Source organism: Semicossyphus pulcher, unplaced genomic scaffold, assembly GCF_022749685.1.
Source record: "Semicossyphus pulcher isolate SPU_LCO1_2020_fin unplaced genomic scaffold, fSemPul1.0.p SCAF_3, whole genome shotgun sequence".
Lineage (NCBI taxonomy): Eukaryota > Metazoa > Chordata > Actinopteri > Labriformes > Labridae > Semicossyphus > Semicossyphus pulcher.
Window position 1 is genome coordinate 32,787,523 of NW_027211704.1, and position 18,970 is coordinate 32,806,492.

The 18,970-nt window shown below is 44.3% G+C and overlaps 1 protein-coding gene across 1 annotated transcript in view; it reads left to right on the forward strand.

The window, feature by feature from the left end:
- The first annotated feature begins 3,914 nt into the window (after positions 1-3,914).
- mmp24 (matrix metallopeptidase 24) overlaps positions 3,915-18,970 on the forward strand; it is a 105,561-nt gene continuing 90,505 nt past the window's right edge. Inside the window, exon 1 of the mRNA XM_069678700.1 lies at positions 3,915-4,309. Coding sequence (XP_069534801.1) covers positions 4,175-4,309 — 135 coding nt within the window. The 5' untranslated portion in view covers positions 3,915-4,174. The remainder of the gene's footprint in view (positions 4,310-18,970) is intronic.

Sequence of the window (18,970 nt, forward strand, 5' to 3'; positions counted from 1 at the left end):
CTCCTAAGTTTATTTAGTCTTTGTGCTCCCCTGTCTCGTGGCCTGTTCATTGTCATCCATCATACGTGAGTCTATGTCTTCCATCGTGTGTTAGTCTATGTCCATGACCTTACTCTGGATTGTCTTCGTGCCGTGATTTCCTCGTATCTCTTGGATTACCTGTTCCTGGTTTTGTTTGTGAGTTTATTGCTGTGCCTTTTGATTTTCCTTTTTTGCCTGCTGTTGGAGTTTAGATTTGGTTTTTGCATTTTTGCCTTTTGTTTATTAAATCCATTATTTCAGTCTGCATCTGGGTCCTCACCTTTTTTGTTTAAATCAAAACCCTGACAATTATTTTGTGGACCCCCAGGCTATGGTTCGCGGACCCCCAGGGGTCCTAGGACCCCACTTTAAGAACCACTGTGTTGGGTCACTCTAAAACAGTAGTTGCCAGATTCTGTGGTTATTGATACTTTTGTTGCTGATATCACAAAGTCTGTCCTGATACGATTTAGATGTTTATTCAGTTCAGAGGCCTTTTAATTAAATCAGTTACATTTACACCGATCAGCCATAACATTATGACCACCTGCCTAATATAGTGTAGCTCCCCTTTTGCCACCAAAACAGCCCTGACCCGTCGAGGCATGGACTCCACTACACCTCTGAAGGTGTGCTGAGGTATCTGGCACCAAGATGTGAGCAGCAGATCCTTTAAGTCCTGTAAGTTGCAAGGTGGGGCCTCCATGGATTGGACTTGTTTGTCCAGCACATCCCACAGACGCTCCCTTGGATTGAGATCTGGGGAATCTGGAGGCCGAGTCAACACCTTGAACTCGTCGTGTTCCTCAAACCATTCCTGAACCATGTCTGCAGTGTGGCAGGGCGCATTATCCTGCTGGGAGAGGCCACTGCCATTAGGGAATACTGTTTAAATGAAGGGGTGTACATGGTCTGCAACAATGTTTAGGTAGGTGTTACATGTCAGAGTAACATCCACATGAATCAGGACCCAAGGTTTCCCAGCAGAACATTGCCCAAAACATTACACTACCTCCGCCGGCTCGCCTTCTTCCCATAGTGCATCCTGGTGCCATGTCTTCTCCAGTTATGAGACGCACACGCACCCGGCCATCCACATGATGTAAACATGATTCATCAGACCAGGCCGCCTTCTTCCATCGCTCCGTGGTCCAGGTCTGATGCTCACGTGCCCATTGTAGGTGCTTTCAGTGGTGGACAGGGGTCAGCATGGACACCCTGCAGCTACGCAGCCTCATACACAACAAACTGTGATGCTCTTTGTGTTCTGACACCTTTCATCAGAACCAGCTTTAACTTTTTCAACAGTTTGAGCTTCAGTAGCTCTTCTGTTGGATCAGAGGACACGGGCCAGCCTTCACTCCCCACGCACATCAATGAGCCTTGGCCGCCCGTGACCCTGTTGCCGGGTTCACCGGTTTTCCTTCCTTGGACCACTTTTGGTCGGTCCTGACCGCTTCAGACCGGGAACACCCCACAAGAGCTGCAGTGTTGAAGATGCTCTGACCCAGTCGTCTAGCCAGCACAGTTAGGCCCTTGTCAAAGTCGCTCACATCCTCAGGCTCGCCCATTGTTCCTGCTTCCAACACATCAACTTTGAGGACTAAATGTTCACTTGCTGCCTAACATATCCCACTGAGAGGGGCCATTGTAACGAGATAATGTTATTCACTTCACCTGTCAGTGGTCATACTGTTATGGCTGATTGGTGTATATCAACACACAAGAAGAAACTAAACTTGATTTGACAATTTAATTACTGAACTCAATTAAATTAAATACAGTGTTTTCTACTTATTTAGAATTATAGAGAAATACTCTCAGACATTCCACCGCACAGGCTCTGGTCTCCACACTGTCTGTAAATTCCAGAGCCAAATTAGCCAAATGTTTTCTTTCAGATTATGATTATATAAATACAGCACCCCTTCCAGCCACAGTAAGAGGCCTCCTGTCATTCTGTGTGAAACTTAACTTAACAAGGCATCACCTGCAAGGTGTTATTTCTAGTTTTACATTTGGACAGAGCAATGCTCGGTGTTTCCAGATAACTGCTGACCCATTAGCTTACACTGACCACTGACTGTATATAGGGGGGGCGTAGCCTCAAAAGTGAAGCCGATGAAAAAGTATCCTAAAACTGAATATGTCTAATGGCCAGCAGGGGGCGACTCCACTGGATGCAAAAAGTCAACCTCCCTTCATTTATTACCTCAGTAAACATTTTCCTAATGAGTTAATGGAATTTATCGCTAGTTTTAAGTCTTCTTCAAGAATGCTGATGTTCATTTTAATCAATTTAATTATGGTACCGTACCATCTTGAGTTAAACTGACCAGGTATGCTGTAGGGTGTGGCTACCTGTGATTTACAAGATGCTACGAGTGATGGTCCACAAACCAATAAGTCATGGTGGCTATGCTAAATTCTTACAGACTACAAACCTGACAGGCTCATTAGTACGACGGAGTATTAGGGCCACATTAAAAAAAAAAAATAGAGATTGCGAGAAAAGACGTAATATTATGTGAATAAAGTCATAAAAATACAAGAATAAAGTTGTTACATTACGAGAATAAATTCGTAAAAATACGAGAATAAAGTCGTAGAAATACTAGAGTAAAGTCGTAAAAATACAAGAATAAAGTTGTAATATAATGAGAATAAAGTTGCGATATTAGACCATTGTTAGCCTAAATATTATCACTATCAGAAGAGCAGCAGCTGCCTGCACCAAAATAAGGACCGTGTGAATTATAACTTCACAGTGAACATGTTGTGTAGTTATGCTTGTAAATGATGGCACAGGAGGCTTAACACAACTCGAGCCGGAGCTGCATTTATTGAACGCACCTGGTAGCACAGAAGCGTAGCATACATGTACCTCACGAGAACATGCGAGATCTCCTGCCTAGTAATGCACAAGCACACTAAACAGCTATATATCAATACATTAGCAGGTTTCACAAATACAAAATACTTAATCTTTCGGAACGTCAGCACCACTTTGTCGTAACTGTCAGGACTCTGAGAAGTGATTTTATTTGATCTTAATCATTTTAGCGCAGGCGGCTGGCTGCTCTTCTGATACTACTCTTTAAAATAAGATACAGGCTAACCATAGCCTAAAACTACGACTTTATTCTCGTAATATTGTACCGACCAGAGAGGGGGCCGCCGCGCGAGACGCAAAGCATTATGGGACTGTTGATGTTCATATTGTTTTAAAGTGTTGTTTAAATGACAGTGTGTTCATGTTTTGATTGTTGTGGTTATGTTGGTGTTATCATATGTGTTTTTAGTGTTTGTGTGGCTAGGACAGCATTACAGTCTATATAGCAATGTAGCCACCATGACCGAGACTCATGTGTTCAATAATGAGTTGAGTCCATGTACCAAATATGTGTGGTTTGTTTAAAAACAGCACCATCTGTGGCCGAGCGGTGTATGGGACACAGGACTTGTTTAAATAAGAACATCTTTCTCCTAATGTTTTGTATGTGCCAACTCGCGTCAATCTTATGAGTTCATTTTCGAAATGTCAGATTTTTTTCCCCCTCTTGTACCTAATACTCCGTCGTATATTGGAGATCAAACATTTAAGACTTTTCCGGGAAGTGTACACATTGAAGAGTGAGTATAGGCTTTAGCTGTTTTTCATTTCTTCATGATTTAATCACATTTGTGTTATGCAGATTCTTATGTATGTTCTACTTTATTGTGGAGATGAAATAAAACATAAAGAGAAGCCTCCCCGCATCTGTAGCGCTCTTAGTGTTGGCAAAGCGCCATTGCAACAACATCCATCACGTCTCTCTCTCTCTCTCTCTCTCCCCGTCCCTCCCCCTTTCTCCTCCTCAATGATACCCGAGCGGACCGACCAACCTGCATCCGCGCTTTCTTGTAGCCAGGCTTCGCCAGCTGTTCCGCTCTACCTAAATGAGCCTGCGCACTGGGCGCTCGTCAAGTGTAGGAAACCAATAGCGCGTCTGCACTGGCGAACCGGGAGAGAGCGAGAGACATCTCACACACACATACACAGACTGACGGGATGAAGCAGGAGAACACGGACTGTTTCCTCCGGTAAACAAGCGGAGCACGAGCCTGGAAATCACCGACGGAGAGCGGAGGGGGGGATTTCGGGGACACAGCCATGGCGACGGGAGGAGGAGGCGTGAAGCGGAGGAGGAAAGCGGGGCTCCCGGGATTGTGCTGGAAAACATGCTACTTTCCCATTTTGTTCTGGGTCGTTTCTGTCTGCGGAGAGGAGAACACGTTGATTGTGGAGGTAGGCGGAGAGACCTGTTCTGACTGAGCGGGCGCAAAATGTAGGCGCACCCCTACATCCAAACACAAACACGGTAGCCTAATATAATGGAGAGGGGGAACGTCGGGGCTATTTATGTATGTGTTTCAATTTCTTAATTCCCATATGCTGGATGCACAAGAATGAACATCGATTCCTCTCTCCTTTGCTCCATCAGTTCAATCCCGTCTTAACGCGCGCAGGCTGGCGCGGAGCGGTGCGCTCCTCGAGATGTTTTTGTAGCCTCAGTTTTCCCTCCCTCTGTTTCTTTCTCTCATCCTGCCACGAAAGTGATACTCAACCTTCCTGTGAGGAGAAGGGATAGGTGCATAAAAGATTAACGAGTTGGTGAACTGAATTAATTACAGCAGACGAACAAGAGAGGCGCGCTGGATCTGCTTGGCTGAGGATCCTCGCTCTTTTGTTTTCAGACGCGCGCGCTGCACGTTTCCAGCTGCCTTTCACTGAATTTACTAATTACAAACAAAGGTGGCTTAATATCTCATCAGGCTCTATTGTTTCCAGTTGCTGAAGGGCAGATGAGCTCCATTGAAAGGGCTCTTGAATCGCAAATAGTTTTTTTCCCCCCACTGGTCTGTTCTAAGCGGAGGAGGGAGTCAGCGTGAGATTGTGAGCTGCTGCATGTGGGCTGAGCTGGAGCTGATTTACAGGCTGTTTATTACAGACACTCATGAGTTTTTAAAACCACGTCTCATGCGAAATTGGAAATAAACACAATGTGCAGGGAGGGTTAAATTGCACGATGCAAATGTTAGTGTGCTGCACCCTCGCTGAGTCTCTGTAACGCGCTCTCTACCCACGTTGTCAATAAATAGCCATCAGCATGCAGAGAGCATTACAGTGAACCTGAATGAGTGTGCTGCTTTCATGTGTGCTGAACAAAGCATCTCCACCCCCCCGCACCCCCCCTTCACTGGGTCCAAATATAGCCTCCCTCCATATTTTATGGAAATGGCAGCGAGTTGGAGGAGAGAGGAAGAAGATGGGAAGAGGTGCAGACAGATGTTCCTCTTTTTCTGTTAAAATCTGGTGCACATGATGGCCCGTCATCGTCTCAGGCTGCTGCACACAAAGGCAGAGACAGAGACAGGTTTCATGTTGATATGACGGCAGATGAAATATAAGACTTATGAAATCTTGCTCCTGTAATATTTTCAGCCTTAGCAGGAAAAGCTGAGCCTCTCATGATCATAACTCCTGAAGTATGCATGCGCTGCTTTGTCTCCTGACGACGAAGGAGACCTCATTTGAATATCGGACACATTTGCTTCATTATGAAACGCCTTCTGTGTTATTCCAGCTTCCAGAGACATGTTTTGATTTAGTGCTGTTTGTGCTGCCTGTGACACTTTCATTCAGACAAAGGGAGCGCCTGTGGCTGTGTTAAGCGCGCCTGCTAACAGCCGGGGTATGTCACGCTGCTGTACAAAGGATGAGATGTTTTCACTGAGCCTTGTTTTTTTTTTTTGTCCCTGAGAAATCATAATCCTCCCAAAGCTATTGTTGCTGCATGTCATACTAATGTGGCCAAACACAAATGTACAGTCAGTTGTTGCCACAGTTTAAGGCTTTATTGCAAAGTGTTACAGAAGATCTGCTGCCTGAAAGCTTTTCCCTTTTAACACCATTTTTCAGCTCAAAGATCGCTCTGGAAAACAGTCATTATTTTGTGAAGGAGAAACACCACAGTTGTGGCTAACTGAGTGAATCGACTTTGTACACCTGCTTTGTGTTTATCTCACAAAGAAAACAAACGTCTCTGCACATGGACAGAAATATAGTGAGCATCGGTTTATGATGTGGATCGGATTTTCTCCCTTTTTTCCCTCTATCTGTATAAAGCGTCACTACATTATTTCCATCCCTTCAAAACAAGTGACATCTTTGGATGTTTCCAACAAAGCTTCTCCTGTGAAGTCACAGCAGACCAATCAAAAAGCTCCCAGCCTCAGATTTTCACAGCGTCGAGTTTTCTTTGTGTGCACGGTGCCGCCGCGTGGTGTTTGTAAGATTCTGATCTCCTAATCAGGGTCCTGTTTTCCTGGATAAAAGGTTCAGCTCAGCGTCAAAGCCATGCAAGGATGCTGAAAACAAAGCTCAAATGGTTCGGCTCCTGCTGAACATCTTATTGACACTAATCATTAAACGCATCCCCCGTGTCATTTGTTGTTTCTCTATGCTAAAGGTTTGGGTGTACCGGTCGCCTGCCTGCTGCCTGTAAAGGTTCAGACACACGGCTTGTGCCTCAGGGACACTGAGATTTGAAAGATCAGAGGTGATGTAAACACGACTGTGAGGTTGTGTTTGTGAGCTTTCTCTCCCGCTATAGTGTTTGATGGTTGACATGTTCTTTCTGTGTGTGTTGCAGACATGGTTGTTATGTGCGCACACGCTGAGATGTTTATATGACAAACCAGCGGTGGAGCTTTGTTTGCAGGCGTCATGTCTGTGCAGGCTTTTATGTTTTCTCTTTAAGCTGCAGAAAACGTGTTTTGATCACGTCTCAACTGTCAGTTATTTGTTTATATTCTTCACTTGTTGGTGCACAACATGTTAAAGATTGAAATCAGCTTTAATGCAGGGCAGTAAATTCATTGTGCCTGCAGAGCCACACATGCAAACACATTTGTGCTGTTAGACGTGTTACAAGGTGACATGTAACCTGGTATAATTTCATCAATAGAATCAGCAGGAACACCAGGCCTGTGTGACAGTGGCAGCTGCCTTTACAGCAGCTCTTTACTAACACATAGTGGTTCTCAGAGCTTAATGCTAACATCAGGATCACATGCTGACGACACGTCTCCATCTCTCATTGTACAAAACTGAAGCCAAAATACACCCTGTGATAGGCGCTGCCATCTTGCTCTGGAGGTGTCTTTTGGAGCCAGAGCTGTGCCGTAGAGATCAGCGGGCGCAGCCGCCGTAGCCACTTCCGCTATGTCGGTCTGAAGCAGACGTTCACGCTGATGTAAAGTTCAATGACTGTAGTGTTAGTGTTTGTTACGTCTCCTCTCGCCGTTCCTCCTCTACTCTGCTGCTCGGGAACAGAACGCTGCAGGAGCCCCATTTGTCAACAGAGCTGTCAATCATGAGGCCACACCCCCTTTTTACAGCATCAAATAACTAATTAAAAATAAACTTGTGAGAAAAATGAACACTTGGATGTAAATCAGCATGATAAGAACTAACTATACTCACAGAAACCATGTTTTTAGAAAAATGTATTTGACGTGTATTTTGATTTTATAGTTTGACTCATGTCCCATCTGTTAACATGGAGGAGGCGGGCTTTATGAGCTATACTGCAGCCAGTCAGCAGGGGGCGATAGAGAGGGTTTGGGTTGAGGGAAGCTGTCATGTCGCCTTGTCGACTTATCAAGTAGTTAGAAGTTGGGGTAGAGACAGACGACTGGGCAATTTAGAGTCACCAATGAACCTAACGAGCATGTGTTTGGACTGTGGGTTGAGGCCGGAGTACCCGGAGGGAACCCACGCATGCACGGGGAGAACATGCAGACTCCACACAGAAAGGCCCACTACGTCTGAACAGAGATTCAAACCAGGAACCTTCTGCCTGTGAGGTGACAGCGCTAACCACTGCACCACCGTGCAGCCCGATATAAAACATATAAAAATACAAATTTCTGTCGCATCCTGAACCGGCCTGTTGGTACTCACAGCTAGCATGTTGGAGATATGATGCTGAGGTTAGCTCTCATGAATGTCCTTTAAGCAGTGAAGTTCCTCTGTAAAGAGTTTGCTATTGTGTATGTTATCACACCATCACTTTTTAGGGACTCAGTTTTGTTTGCAGTAAAAATAAATCCATAATTTTTACAGTGTATTTTTTAGTTTCTGTCCACTATAACCTAATCTTAATTCACTATCATTCCACATTCAGTGTGTACTAAAGTGTTAGCATGAAGCGTTAGCCACACTGATCCTTTCGATGCCTGGGATGACATCAGCTCAGTATTTGTTTTCTGTTCGCTCTGCACACAACAAGAATTGTGTCAGTCGTCAATCAGCTGCACATCCAACCATGAAACATCGTTCGTCTTCCACCCACCTCACCTTCAGGGTGTCGAGGTGACACAGAAACACTCAGGTTTGTTTTCTCCGCCTGTAATCACAGAGGACGGGTAGCGCTGTGGAGTGAGGCTGGCGCAGTGAAAACACAGATGCTTGGTTAGCAGACACAGCAGAGGCAGAAGGAGGCGTTCAGTTCTTTGTCTGACTCACTGCTTTCTGCTTCTTTGTCTGTTTGCCTGTTTACACAACAGGTCACATTTCTGTGGTCACAACCTACTACTGTGTTGTGTAATGCATATTTTTGGCGAGCAGGTATAGACGGCTGTTATGTGGGCTGGAGCTGTTGTTGTTGTGTTGGATAGCTTCTCTGTGCAAACTCAATGCTGCTGATTGTCTTAATGCTGTTAAACGATCGCCTGATTAGATGATGAGTAAAGGATGACACTGTTTAAAGATCTGAGACAGAGGGACTATACTGTGTCCATGGTGATTCAGGGGTAGTTAAGCACTTTCCCCCCCTTTTTATAAGCGCCAGAGCCGGAGATGCGGCCAATAATTGTTTAACTGCTTTCGGTGATTCAGATTCAGATTCAGAACAGCAAGGATTCAATATATTGTCTTTTACTTTGATATTCTCCAAAGTGTGACGGGAGATCAGTTAGCTTAAAGCTGCTGTGAGGAATTTCTGTTTGTGTTGATTTTGGCGCCCCCTGTGGACAAAGCTGTGTTACCTCTCTGCTGTTTTTGTCCTGTACATGCTTTAGTGGTGGTTTTTAACAAAAAAATCTCATCCTGCTTTCTTTAACAGTCATATGTTTCACTCACTTTAAATGTTTGCCCAGGAAAACGTAAACAAAGGCAGTTAATCGCTTCGTCTGACACCTGCCCCCCGCCAGCTGTTTTAGGCATTAAAAATAATCATACAGAAATAATCAATCTTGTTGCTGATGGTCTGTTTGCTTTTGTAGGTCATATAGAATAAACAGGATTAATTTCAGTCTGTTTCATAACCAGAGAAAAACTGAAGTGAAACAGCTGGTAGAAACGTCCTTCAGAGGGCTACTTTCAAAAACTAAACTGTTTGTCCGAGTCTGTCCTGATTCATTTTTACTTCAGAAAATAAGTTTTATCAGAACTTTGACTTTTACCAGAGTTGGTTTTTACCAGGGCTGCACGATGTACCGTTTTGCAATCGAAATTGCGATGTGTGCATGGGCGATAGTCACATCGCAGGACGTGGGATAGTGACGCAAATAAGCAAAACACGTCAAGCTGCTACTTTTTTGTTGCTCAGTGCAAAAGGAAAACTCCCCAGTTTCTCGTTGTCATGACTTATCTACAGGAAAGGTCCGTCTGATATCACATCTGTGCAGCTCTTAGAGCACAGAGTGAACTGAGCTGCAGAGTCTGTTAACACGCATGTGACGCTGCTGCCTTCACAGATCATGTCGGCGGGATGATCGAGGCTGATGCTCCATTACTCAAGTTGCCTTATAAGTGAGTGTACTCCCGTTATCGAGCGGCACCTCGTCCCGGTGCTGGTTAATGCTGCGGCTACGTAAATGGACCGTTAACAGAGCGTGTGTGAGAGTGTTTCTTTTTAGGAAGTAGGAGACTCGAGTTTTCGCTGGTCACTCTTGATGTCACACCGGATAAGTAACTGCAGCCCTCAAATCTGTTTGTATTTATTTCATAAAGAAACGTGTCGCCCTGTGAGGGATTTTGTTTTGTTAGAAGCAAATAGACGTAAAAGTCCCAAATAATAAAAAGTGTGAGAGTTAATAGTTTATATGGACATGACACACACTGCGTTTATCTGGTATAATTTCATGTATTCAGAACAAAAAGTTAGCGCAATGACAGTTTTTTCCGATGTTGTGCAGCCCTGCAAGTATTTGTAATTGTGTGGTGTGTACCACCTTGTTATTGAGACGCATACAGGTGAGACTATCAATGACCTACAGTGTGTGATAAAAAAAGGAAGCATTTATTAAGATTATCGAACTTTGAAGACGAGCAAAATCATCCATCCATTATCTGTACCTCTTATCCTGTTCAGGGTTTCAGGGGGGCTGGAGCCTATCCCAGCTGTCATTGGGTGAGAGGCGGGGTTACACCTGGACTGATCGTCACAGGGCTGACACATAGAGACAACCTTTCACACTCACACCTACGGGCAATTTTACAGTCACCCAGGCCCACTACGTCTGAACTAGGATCGAACCGGGAACTGTGAGGCGACAGCGCTAACCACGGCTAAAACATAAAAAAAGTCAAAGTAGTCCTTTTCTAGCACCAGCTTGGCTTTAAAGCAGAGTCAGAACGGTGGCATGAAGGCGCACTCTCCTGAGTACTACGTCTCTATTTGATAGAAAAGTGAGATGCAGGAGAGGGGGAAGGATTCGGTGGGATTTGACACAAAGCCAGGCTGGATTTGTTTTCACCACTCCTCCAGTGTGAGGCATCCTCGACCGCGCCGACCTGTGAGTTTTACAACCTTCACGTGGCAAGAGACGTCAAAATGGCTGCATGCACCTGCACGTCTGATGATGATGATTGTGAGGTAAATACAGGAACACTGACAGGAGTCATTGTTACGATCAGTAGGCGTGATGTAGTGATGGAAAAAAGGATGGCAACAGCGCAGCAGGGAAGTTAAAGGATTTAGAAGATGAAAGTGTGCTTCAAACCTCTCCGGGCTTGTTGCTGTTTTTTCTCCTCCCTCCCAGGAGGAGAGGAGCTCAGGGAGAAAGGCTGCTCCCTGGGGTGTTGTAAACACTACATTACACCCGAGATACAGGCTAAATGAGCCTGCAATGCTGCACTTATCTGAGCCGTGTGTATGTACACTGTGTAGGCGGGTGTGAATTCAATGCTGTTACTAGTAGTTTTAATCTTTGTCCTGGTTTGCCATCCTTGGAGTGAAGCGCTCTCGTATGGCTCCTGTACTTCACATTCACGTCTATTCTTTGCGGTCACCGCTGTGCTCACAGCACGTCGTTGCTCTGATGGACAGGCTCATTGTCTTAAAGTCTCTCTTTGTTCATCCGTCTTGTCTTTGTCGCAAGCTTTTCTCACTTCCCTCCCCTCCCGCCTTTGTCTTTCTCGCCCACCAACGCACACTTTATCGCACACCCGGTGCAGCTGCAGCTGTAAATAAGAGGAGTTGTCATTGTGCGTTTGATGAGAGAGTTGTGCTGCTTGTGTGCAGCGAGCCAGGCACGTCAGAAGACCAGTGTGAAGCGCTGAGAAGCAGAGACGAACTCAATGAACCTACCTTTGTAAATAATTAACATGCTTTTCAAAGTACCATGATATAAAGTCCTGATATGCATCACTGCCTGTTATGTTGCTTGATGCTGGCCACTGCTCCATGCACAGTCCACACATCCAGTTAAAGCACATCAGGAGTCAGAACCACGTTTTCACACGCCGTCCCAGGAGTCCATTCATAAAGGCTTTGTAAGTTACTTCAGTAATATCAGAGTCAGCATCACTAAAGTAATAAACCACCTAAGTTTTTTAATAGGAAGAAGAATTCGTTAGAAGACGTTATCTTAAGTTACATTGGAGCTCATGTAAGTCTCCATGTGAACATAGTGTGATAAAATAAAACGACTTAAAACAGGATGAAACAAATCCTGTGATGACAAATCAACAATATTTTAGTTGAGCAACTTTTGCTTTTGTTATTTTTTTATTTAATACCGAAGATGTGATCGTCACACCTACGGGCAATTTTAGTCACCACTGAACCTAATCTCTATTTACAGATTAGAAATGTAGAATCTGTTGGCAGGGATGTGGATTTCCAGGAAGGCAAGTGTTTGAACTACGCTTGTAGTCTGAGTAATATTGACCAATCACGTGTCAGCAGGCTGCGGCGTATGTGGGAAATACAGTGAGGAGAGCAAACGCAGGCGGAACGTAATCCGCCGTAACGTCATCCCGGCTCCATCAGCGCGATCTGACGATGATTTATCTTCTTACTAATCTCTATAAACAAACATCTGCATGCTAGCAGCTAACAATCTGCTGTAGATCTGAAACTTAATTTGAGATGAATTCCCTTGACGCTGTGTCACGAAAGCCATTCAGCGTTCAGATTTCCCGACTTCCTCCAATGAATCAGATCGATCCGACCTCCGCTCAACAAATGAACATTTTAGAAGTGTTCTTCTCCTCTTGAGGACAGACCTGACAAAGCTTGAATTTTTACTACAAATCTGCATCATGATGTTGAAGTTTCAGCAAAGAAACGATTTCTCTCTGTAACAACGCAACACGCGGATAAGGAAGTCCTGACAGGAAGTCGATTATCACTTACCGCCTGGCACGTTCACCGTTGTCCCCAGAGGCTGTATCGTCTCAGACTGTAGCCGATGGGATCCCAGATTGCCACAATTATAATATCGCATTATTGTTGTGTCTGATAACTATTTAATGGGCTTCTTTACTGGAGATTAAACGTTCAGTTGGAGTGCCTACCTGATGACACAAAGAGCTAAAATCACACTTGTTCTGTTGTTCTCATTATTTGCTCATAACTTCTTTGCAGAAGCACAAGTACTGTGTTTATTAATCATTAATTGAGCCACTGCTTCCCTTTGAACGGTGAGCTTTTACAAACTCATGCTCTGAGCTCAATCACTTGTGTGTGTCCCTCGTCTGCCTTGTTCTTGTTTTTTATTTCAAATTAAAAGCACAAGTTTAACAAATAAGTAGAAATGAATATGGAAGCTTTGCCAGGCTGCAACAGGCCGCTTCTGTTTTGTACAGATGTAAGCAAAACATAAACCAGAACTTAGAAATGTGTCTCTTCACAGTCAGTCAGTGACTGATGCAAGCTTTATTGAGCTTGTTTATTGTGTGAAAAGGTGCATGTATAGATGCAGTCACTTGTTCTACTTGTTTTATCGTTGATGTTTGCTTTATAGTGAGAGTTCCTGCTGAGCTCTTTCTTCACCAGAAAGTCACTGGTTTTCGGATCAGCCGTATTTGCATAAAGCCCTGCAAAAAGAGTGAGAAGAGTGAGAAGATGAAAGAGGACGAGTTGTGTAATACTGCAGCAGGAGACGGGACGTCAGGCAGTGAAGGTAGAGAGACTCACGCTGCTGATACTGAAGATGGAGAGAGAGAGTGAAGGAGAGGAGATGAGCAGAGGAGAAAACAAGACAAAAATGTAGCTGGAGCAAGAAATGTTGACATTCAAAGCAAAGCAGACGATAAGACGGAAAACAAAGAGATAAAGTTAAACCCAAAAACTAGAAAAAGAAGGAACGAGTGGAGCGGAGAAGGAGGTGTGATCGTCCTCAGTCTGGCGTCCAACATGGCAGAAACACGCTGATGGAGGGAGAGTTGGTGTAACGCCCTCTTCTGTCTGTGATCCAAAACCTGCTGCAAACACGACCTAGCAGGATCAAACACATTTAATTCAAGTCATTCTATAAATGCATATTCAGAATTATTTCTTGCACATTTAAAGTTGTAATCAACAAATGCATGTATCTATTTTTTATCCAATAACAGACTGAGCTCTCACCTGAGGTTTCCAATAACCAAGCATGGACAAGAGGCATGCCACGAGTGCTGGGACAGAGAACAACATCACCGGGTTCTTTATGAATCTCTCTGTGTCTAGATGTATCAGTCACACAGGCCACGAAGCATCCGTCCACAGACCCTTATTTCACTGGTTGCATAATAAATCTAAACATATAGATTATTGTTCATATTACACATGTAGACACACAAAGAAACAAGAGGCCAGGACAATGTCGGTGTGTTACTGGGCAACAGTTTAATTCTCAGTCACGTTGTGGAGCAAGTTGAGTTGCTGGAGTTAATTATCTTAACGATTTCATTTCCGGCAATTATAATAACTGTGGGAGCACACTTCCAAGATAACCGGACGTCCACGGTCGGCTCCGGTTGTTACTCTTGATTTTCCTGGCTGACGGTCGCTTTCCTTTTCAGACTGTTTGCTTCATCTGAGCGTCGAGTTTGTTTCTTTTCCTTTGGATTTTCACTTCTTGTTGAAGTTGTATCTGTAGTCATCCATCTTTTCTTTGTTTGTTCAGCCATAGTAGATTACTGTTTACAACACTTGCAGAGAGCGGAAAAGCAGCCGCTTAGCTCCGCCTACCCTCTCTGGCAGACCAACCACTGCTGGCTGATGGAAAACCCGTCACTAACTGGGCGCCGCTTCTTCTTCCGCGTATATCGCCACAAACAATTATTTTTAATTTTTATTGTCATGTAATCAAAAGCACAATAACCACAGGACTTTAAGGACGGCCTTGGTGTAGAACAGACAACAGTTTATGGACCATGCACGTCACTTTCATAATGTTCAACACACAGCATATTGCATTCCTGTTGCACATCTGTAGGCTGCAGCTTTTGATAGGATTCCAGCAGCGCTGAGAACCTTATAACACGAGACACTAATCAGGATGGAAATGCAAGTGGAGTTCTGATTAAAAATGGATGCCAGGCATGGCTCTCTCTGAAAACAAGCATCTTGCTTCTACATGCTTGCTTCTACCCTGGGCTCCTAGAAGGACACGAAGCGTGGCTTACGTCTGACGACCGTGGTCTCACAGGAAGAGGAAACATGTTCTCACTGTGCTGCAAACGCAGTTATATAATGTGCCTGTAGGTAGTACAGATCCTCCCAGTGTAGCACCGTAATGTTCATTACCAATCATGTTGTAATTGAGTGTTTAGGAGGTTTTTTTTTTAACTTGACAGGAAGTCAATAATTAATGAAAACCAAAAGGTCAGCGTGGTGTGTCCGTGTTTAGCACATTGCCTCCCATCAAACGCCATAAAGAGACTTAAAGAAAGTCCAGCTGCAACCTTCCTTTATGTTTGCATGTTCTGTATCCTCCAGGTACTGCAGTTTCCTCTTGTAGTGCAAAGACATGCAGGTCCCTCGTTGTGAAACTTCCAAAGTGCCTGAAGGCGATGAAGGTACAGAATTAACAATATACACCTGTGAACTGGTTAGGCTGTCCTGACCAAACACCAGCTCCTCAGGTCGTCTTTGCTTCAGCTTATTGAAACCTATATTATCGTTTTTAAAGCATATATTGCCTTAAACCTGCATTCTTTCTAATGGCCAGCAGGGGGAGACTCCACTTCTTGCAGAAAGAAGTCTATTTAAAGTCAAGACAACGATACATAATCTCAAACTGAACGATTAAACGATGGAAAGGAATCATGTCCCGGCGTTAGCAGCGGCTCTACACCTGGAAATTGAACCCTCGAAAACGATGAACAGTTCTCCTCCTCCGCCGTTGTTCTTGACAAGTTGATATCAGAAGTCCCGCCCCTTCTTGATTTTGAAGGTCGATGAGGGAGAAGCGACAATGACGAGCGCGGTGGTGCTCATAAAGTTAAACTATTTTCAACTGAGAACAGCCGAGGGCTTTTTGAAAACACTGAACTGCTTTGGTGTTGTAAAGAAAATAGCCAATAATGCCATAAGTCCTGTTTTGACCCACTTTTAGCTCCGTCTTGGTCTCCACGACTCGTTGGAATCAGCTTTATTGGCTTTTTGTTATCTGTGTACAACTCCTGAGAAAGTATTGATGCTTGTAGCTGCTAATGCTCCGCTGCGTTCACTTTCCGGTTGCTATCTGTGTTAGCTGGTGGTGTTCAGTGGTTTAATCAGAGCCACCTGATCGGAGGGAACCATAACAGTGAAGCAGTGATTATCGGTGATGATTCTCTGGTGGTTTTCCAGTACGAGCGACACTTTTCACTTTACACATTTGATCCACAAACTATTGATAGCATCCCTTCAGTGTTTGTGCTGAAGGCTGTAGAAGGCAGAGTGATGATAACAGCGTGCATTAACTTTGAATAGCAATCACAGAGTTTAGAAATGACAGGTGTCTGAAGGAATGGAAGTACCTCCCACATCCTTTCATTCCACCATCAGGCCTCCTCTTCTCTTCGTCTTCATCCATCCGTCAAATCTCCATCGATCTGTTGATAAATGTGTTCATCCATCTGTCCATCACTCCACACTGAGCGAGCACTTCGTAACAGCTGCTGCAATCGAGCTTTTGTTGCGTCCAGGACGGTTTTTACTTTGAAGCGACACTGCGAGAAATCCAGCAACATCTTCCGCTCTGATGGTTCCCGGGGAACTTCACAGAGGTCACCTGTCAATCAAACATCATCTGTGGGGCTGTGGTGCCTTGGCTTCTGTAGGGACCAGGTGTTCATTGATGAGTGTTGATATTTATTTGACGACCATGTTTCTCAGCAAGCTTTATTTTGAAAGTCTAACTGGATTTACGTTCTGTCGTGTCTCAGAGTGCTCCTTTGTTCAACTTTCCTTCTTAACTTTCCTTCACTTCCTGCTGTTGTGTGTTTTCCCAACAGTGGGATCGTTTACCTCGCCCCTGATTGGTTACACCTGTCCTTCATTACCTGCCCGCCCTCGTGTATTTAATCTTTAATTCAGTTTTAGCTGATTAAACTGTCAGAATGCTGCAGGTGTTTTCCTCTCTCTCGTCTCATCTCTCCGTCCTCCTCCCATGTCAGCTTCATCCCAACACAGCCAATTACATTTCAAGATTGACTGTTTTATAGTGTGTGTGTGTGTGTGTGTGTGTGTGTGTGTGTGTGTGTGTGTATGTGTGTGTGTATGATGTGTGGAGTGTTATATGACACCACAGACATGAGGTCATAGCTCTGAGACCATCAGTCCCACCTGAGCGTTTTCAAAAGGGTTTCACATTACATAACGCTGCGTGTGTGTTTGTGTGTGTGTGTGCGCGTGTGTGTGTGTGTGTGCGTGTAGTTTGTTCTATGATCTTTAGAATCTCTATGAAACCTTTTTAAATCCAAATGTAATTAATTTCCGTGTTTTTACATTTTTTTTCTGTCTGTGATTAAAGCCCTTTGTGTCATCAGAGTTTGTGATCGTGTGGTAAGCGAATAAAGTTTAACAATTCAATAAGTAAATATTAAAAATGTAATAAACATCAGTGAATTTGATTTAAAACATCATGCACTATTTATCAAAGATCTTTTTCCTGCATTTTGTCAACAACACATTCAAACTGGGCCCCTCCTCCAGGGCTCTTCACTCTCACTCTCTCCTGCGAGAACACGCCCACCCCGCCGACAGCATCACGGTTACCTTTGCGCTAGCATGCTAACCGCCGGTTAGCTTGTCCTACCCGGTTTGAGACACCTACCTGTCCAACAGAAAGAAGGCCAACTCTGCGTCGCTCTGTCGCCATGTTCATCGGTCTGAATGGGGCCCAGTTGCTAATTTGAACCACTCCCACACTCACCTGTACGCTGTGATTGGCTCAGGGAACCACGACAGAACAACCTGAAAACGTCCCATGCAAAGCAAATAACAGAATAGATGCAGAGGGAAGGGTCTCACAAGGGTCTGCACACACACTCACCAGCACACATATGTAGAGGCCCAGAAGTGATGATTTATATTATATTTGTAAAAGTCTGTATTTTATTTTTCTTGGAAAATCCTACTTATGATACCTTTAAGACAAATCTTTCCGTCATTCAGTTTCTTATTGTCATTTTGACTTTGCTACAAGCTGATTGGCTGTTGAAATGTGCCTTCTGTTCTGACACCAGCCACAGGTGACCTTAACAGCATCTTCTCAGCTGAACGGTCCACACTGCTGCAACTTTTACCTGCAGCGTTACAATGGTTTTGTCTAAACGTGAATCTGTGGTCTGAACTGGACATGACAGAGTGTGTCTGTGTGTGTGTGTGTGTGTGTGTGTGTGTGTGTGTGTGTGTTGTAGTGGAGCTTAACCCCGCCCTCATTGAAATGTCGACACCATAGATGGAAGGATGGACGACATGACAGCTCCGTAAAAGTGGCAGGGAAGAAGCTGGACCCAGAGAATGACGTGTGATCTGATAATGTTCCTGCAAACGTTGCTGAAAAAAACAACTTCTTTCTCAGATAAAAACAACTGAAAACATCTGTGGGATCTAAAACGGCAGCATGACTGCGTACGTCTGAAGATGGCCTCGGTGGGAGTGAACCCTTCACCCTGACTGTGTTAGCGCTGTATGACTACAGCTCACAGTCAGGGGTCCTGCTGTCCCTGCTCACACAGGTCTTTCTCATACATGAACCCTTCCTCGGCTCAGCTCTCAGGGATCCTGGTGATACTTTGTAGAAACTCTGTCCCTAAACTCTTAGTCGATCCAAAACGTTGATTATTGTGTAATCACTGATGGAGCCTGTTGCAATGTTTATGTTCACTAGTTTAGTCTGACTTCATGCTGAGAGTGATGCTGCTTTCAGTTGAGACCTAGACTTTGACGATAGACGGGATGGCTAACCAGAGATAAAACAATAATAAAAACATGGTGTCCTATAGGGAGCTGTGTCTAACTGCTCGTCTCTGCAGCTGGCTAAATCGCTGGAGTTCCTTTGCAATGTTTTTACTCTTTTGACATTTCTTCGGTCATTTTCCTGACTCTGGTGCAGACAGATCACTTCAGCATAACTTGTCAGTGAACACAACACCATGCCACCGAAGAGGTTTCCTGGAGGTGTGGAACAAGGCTGTGGA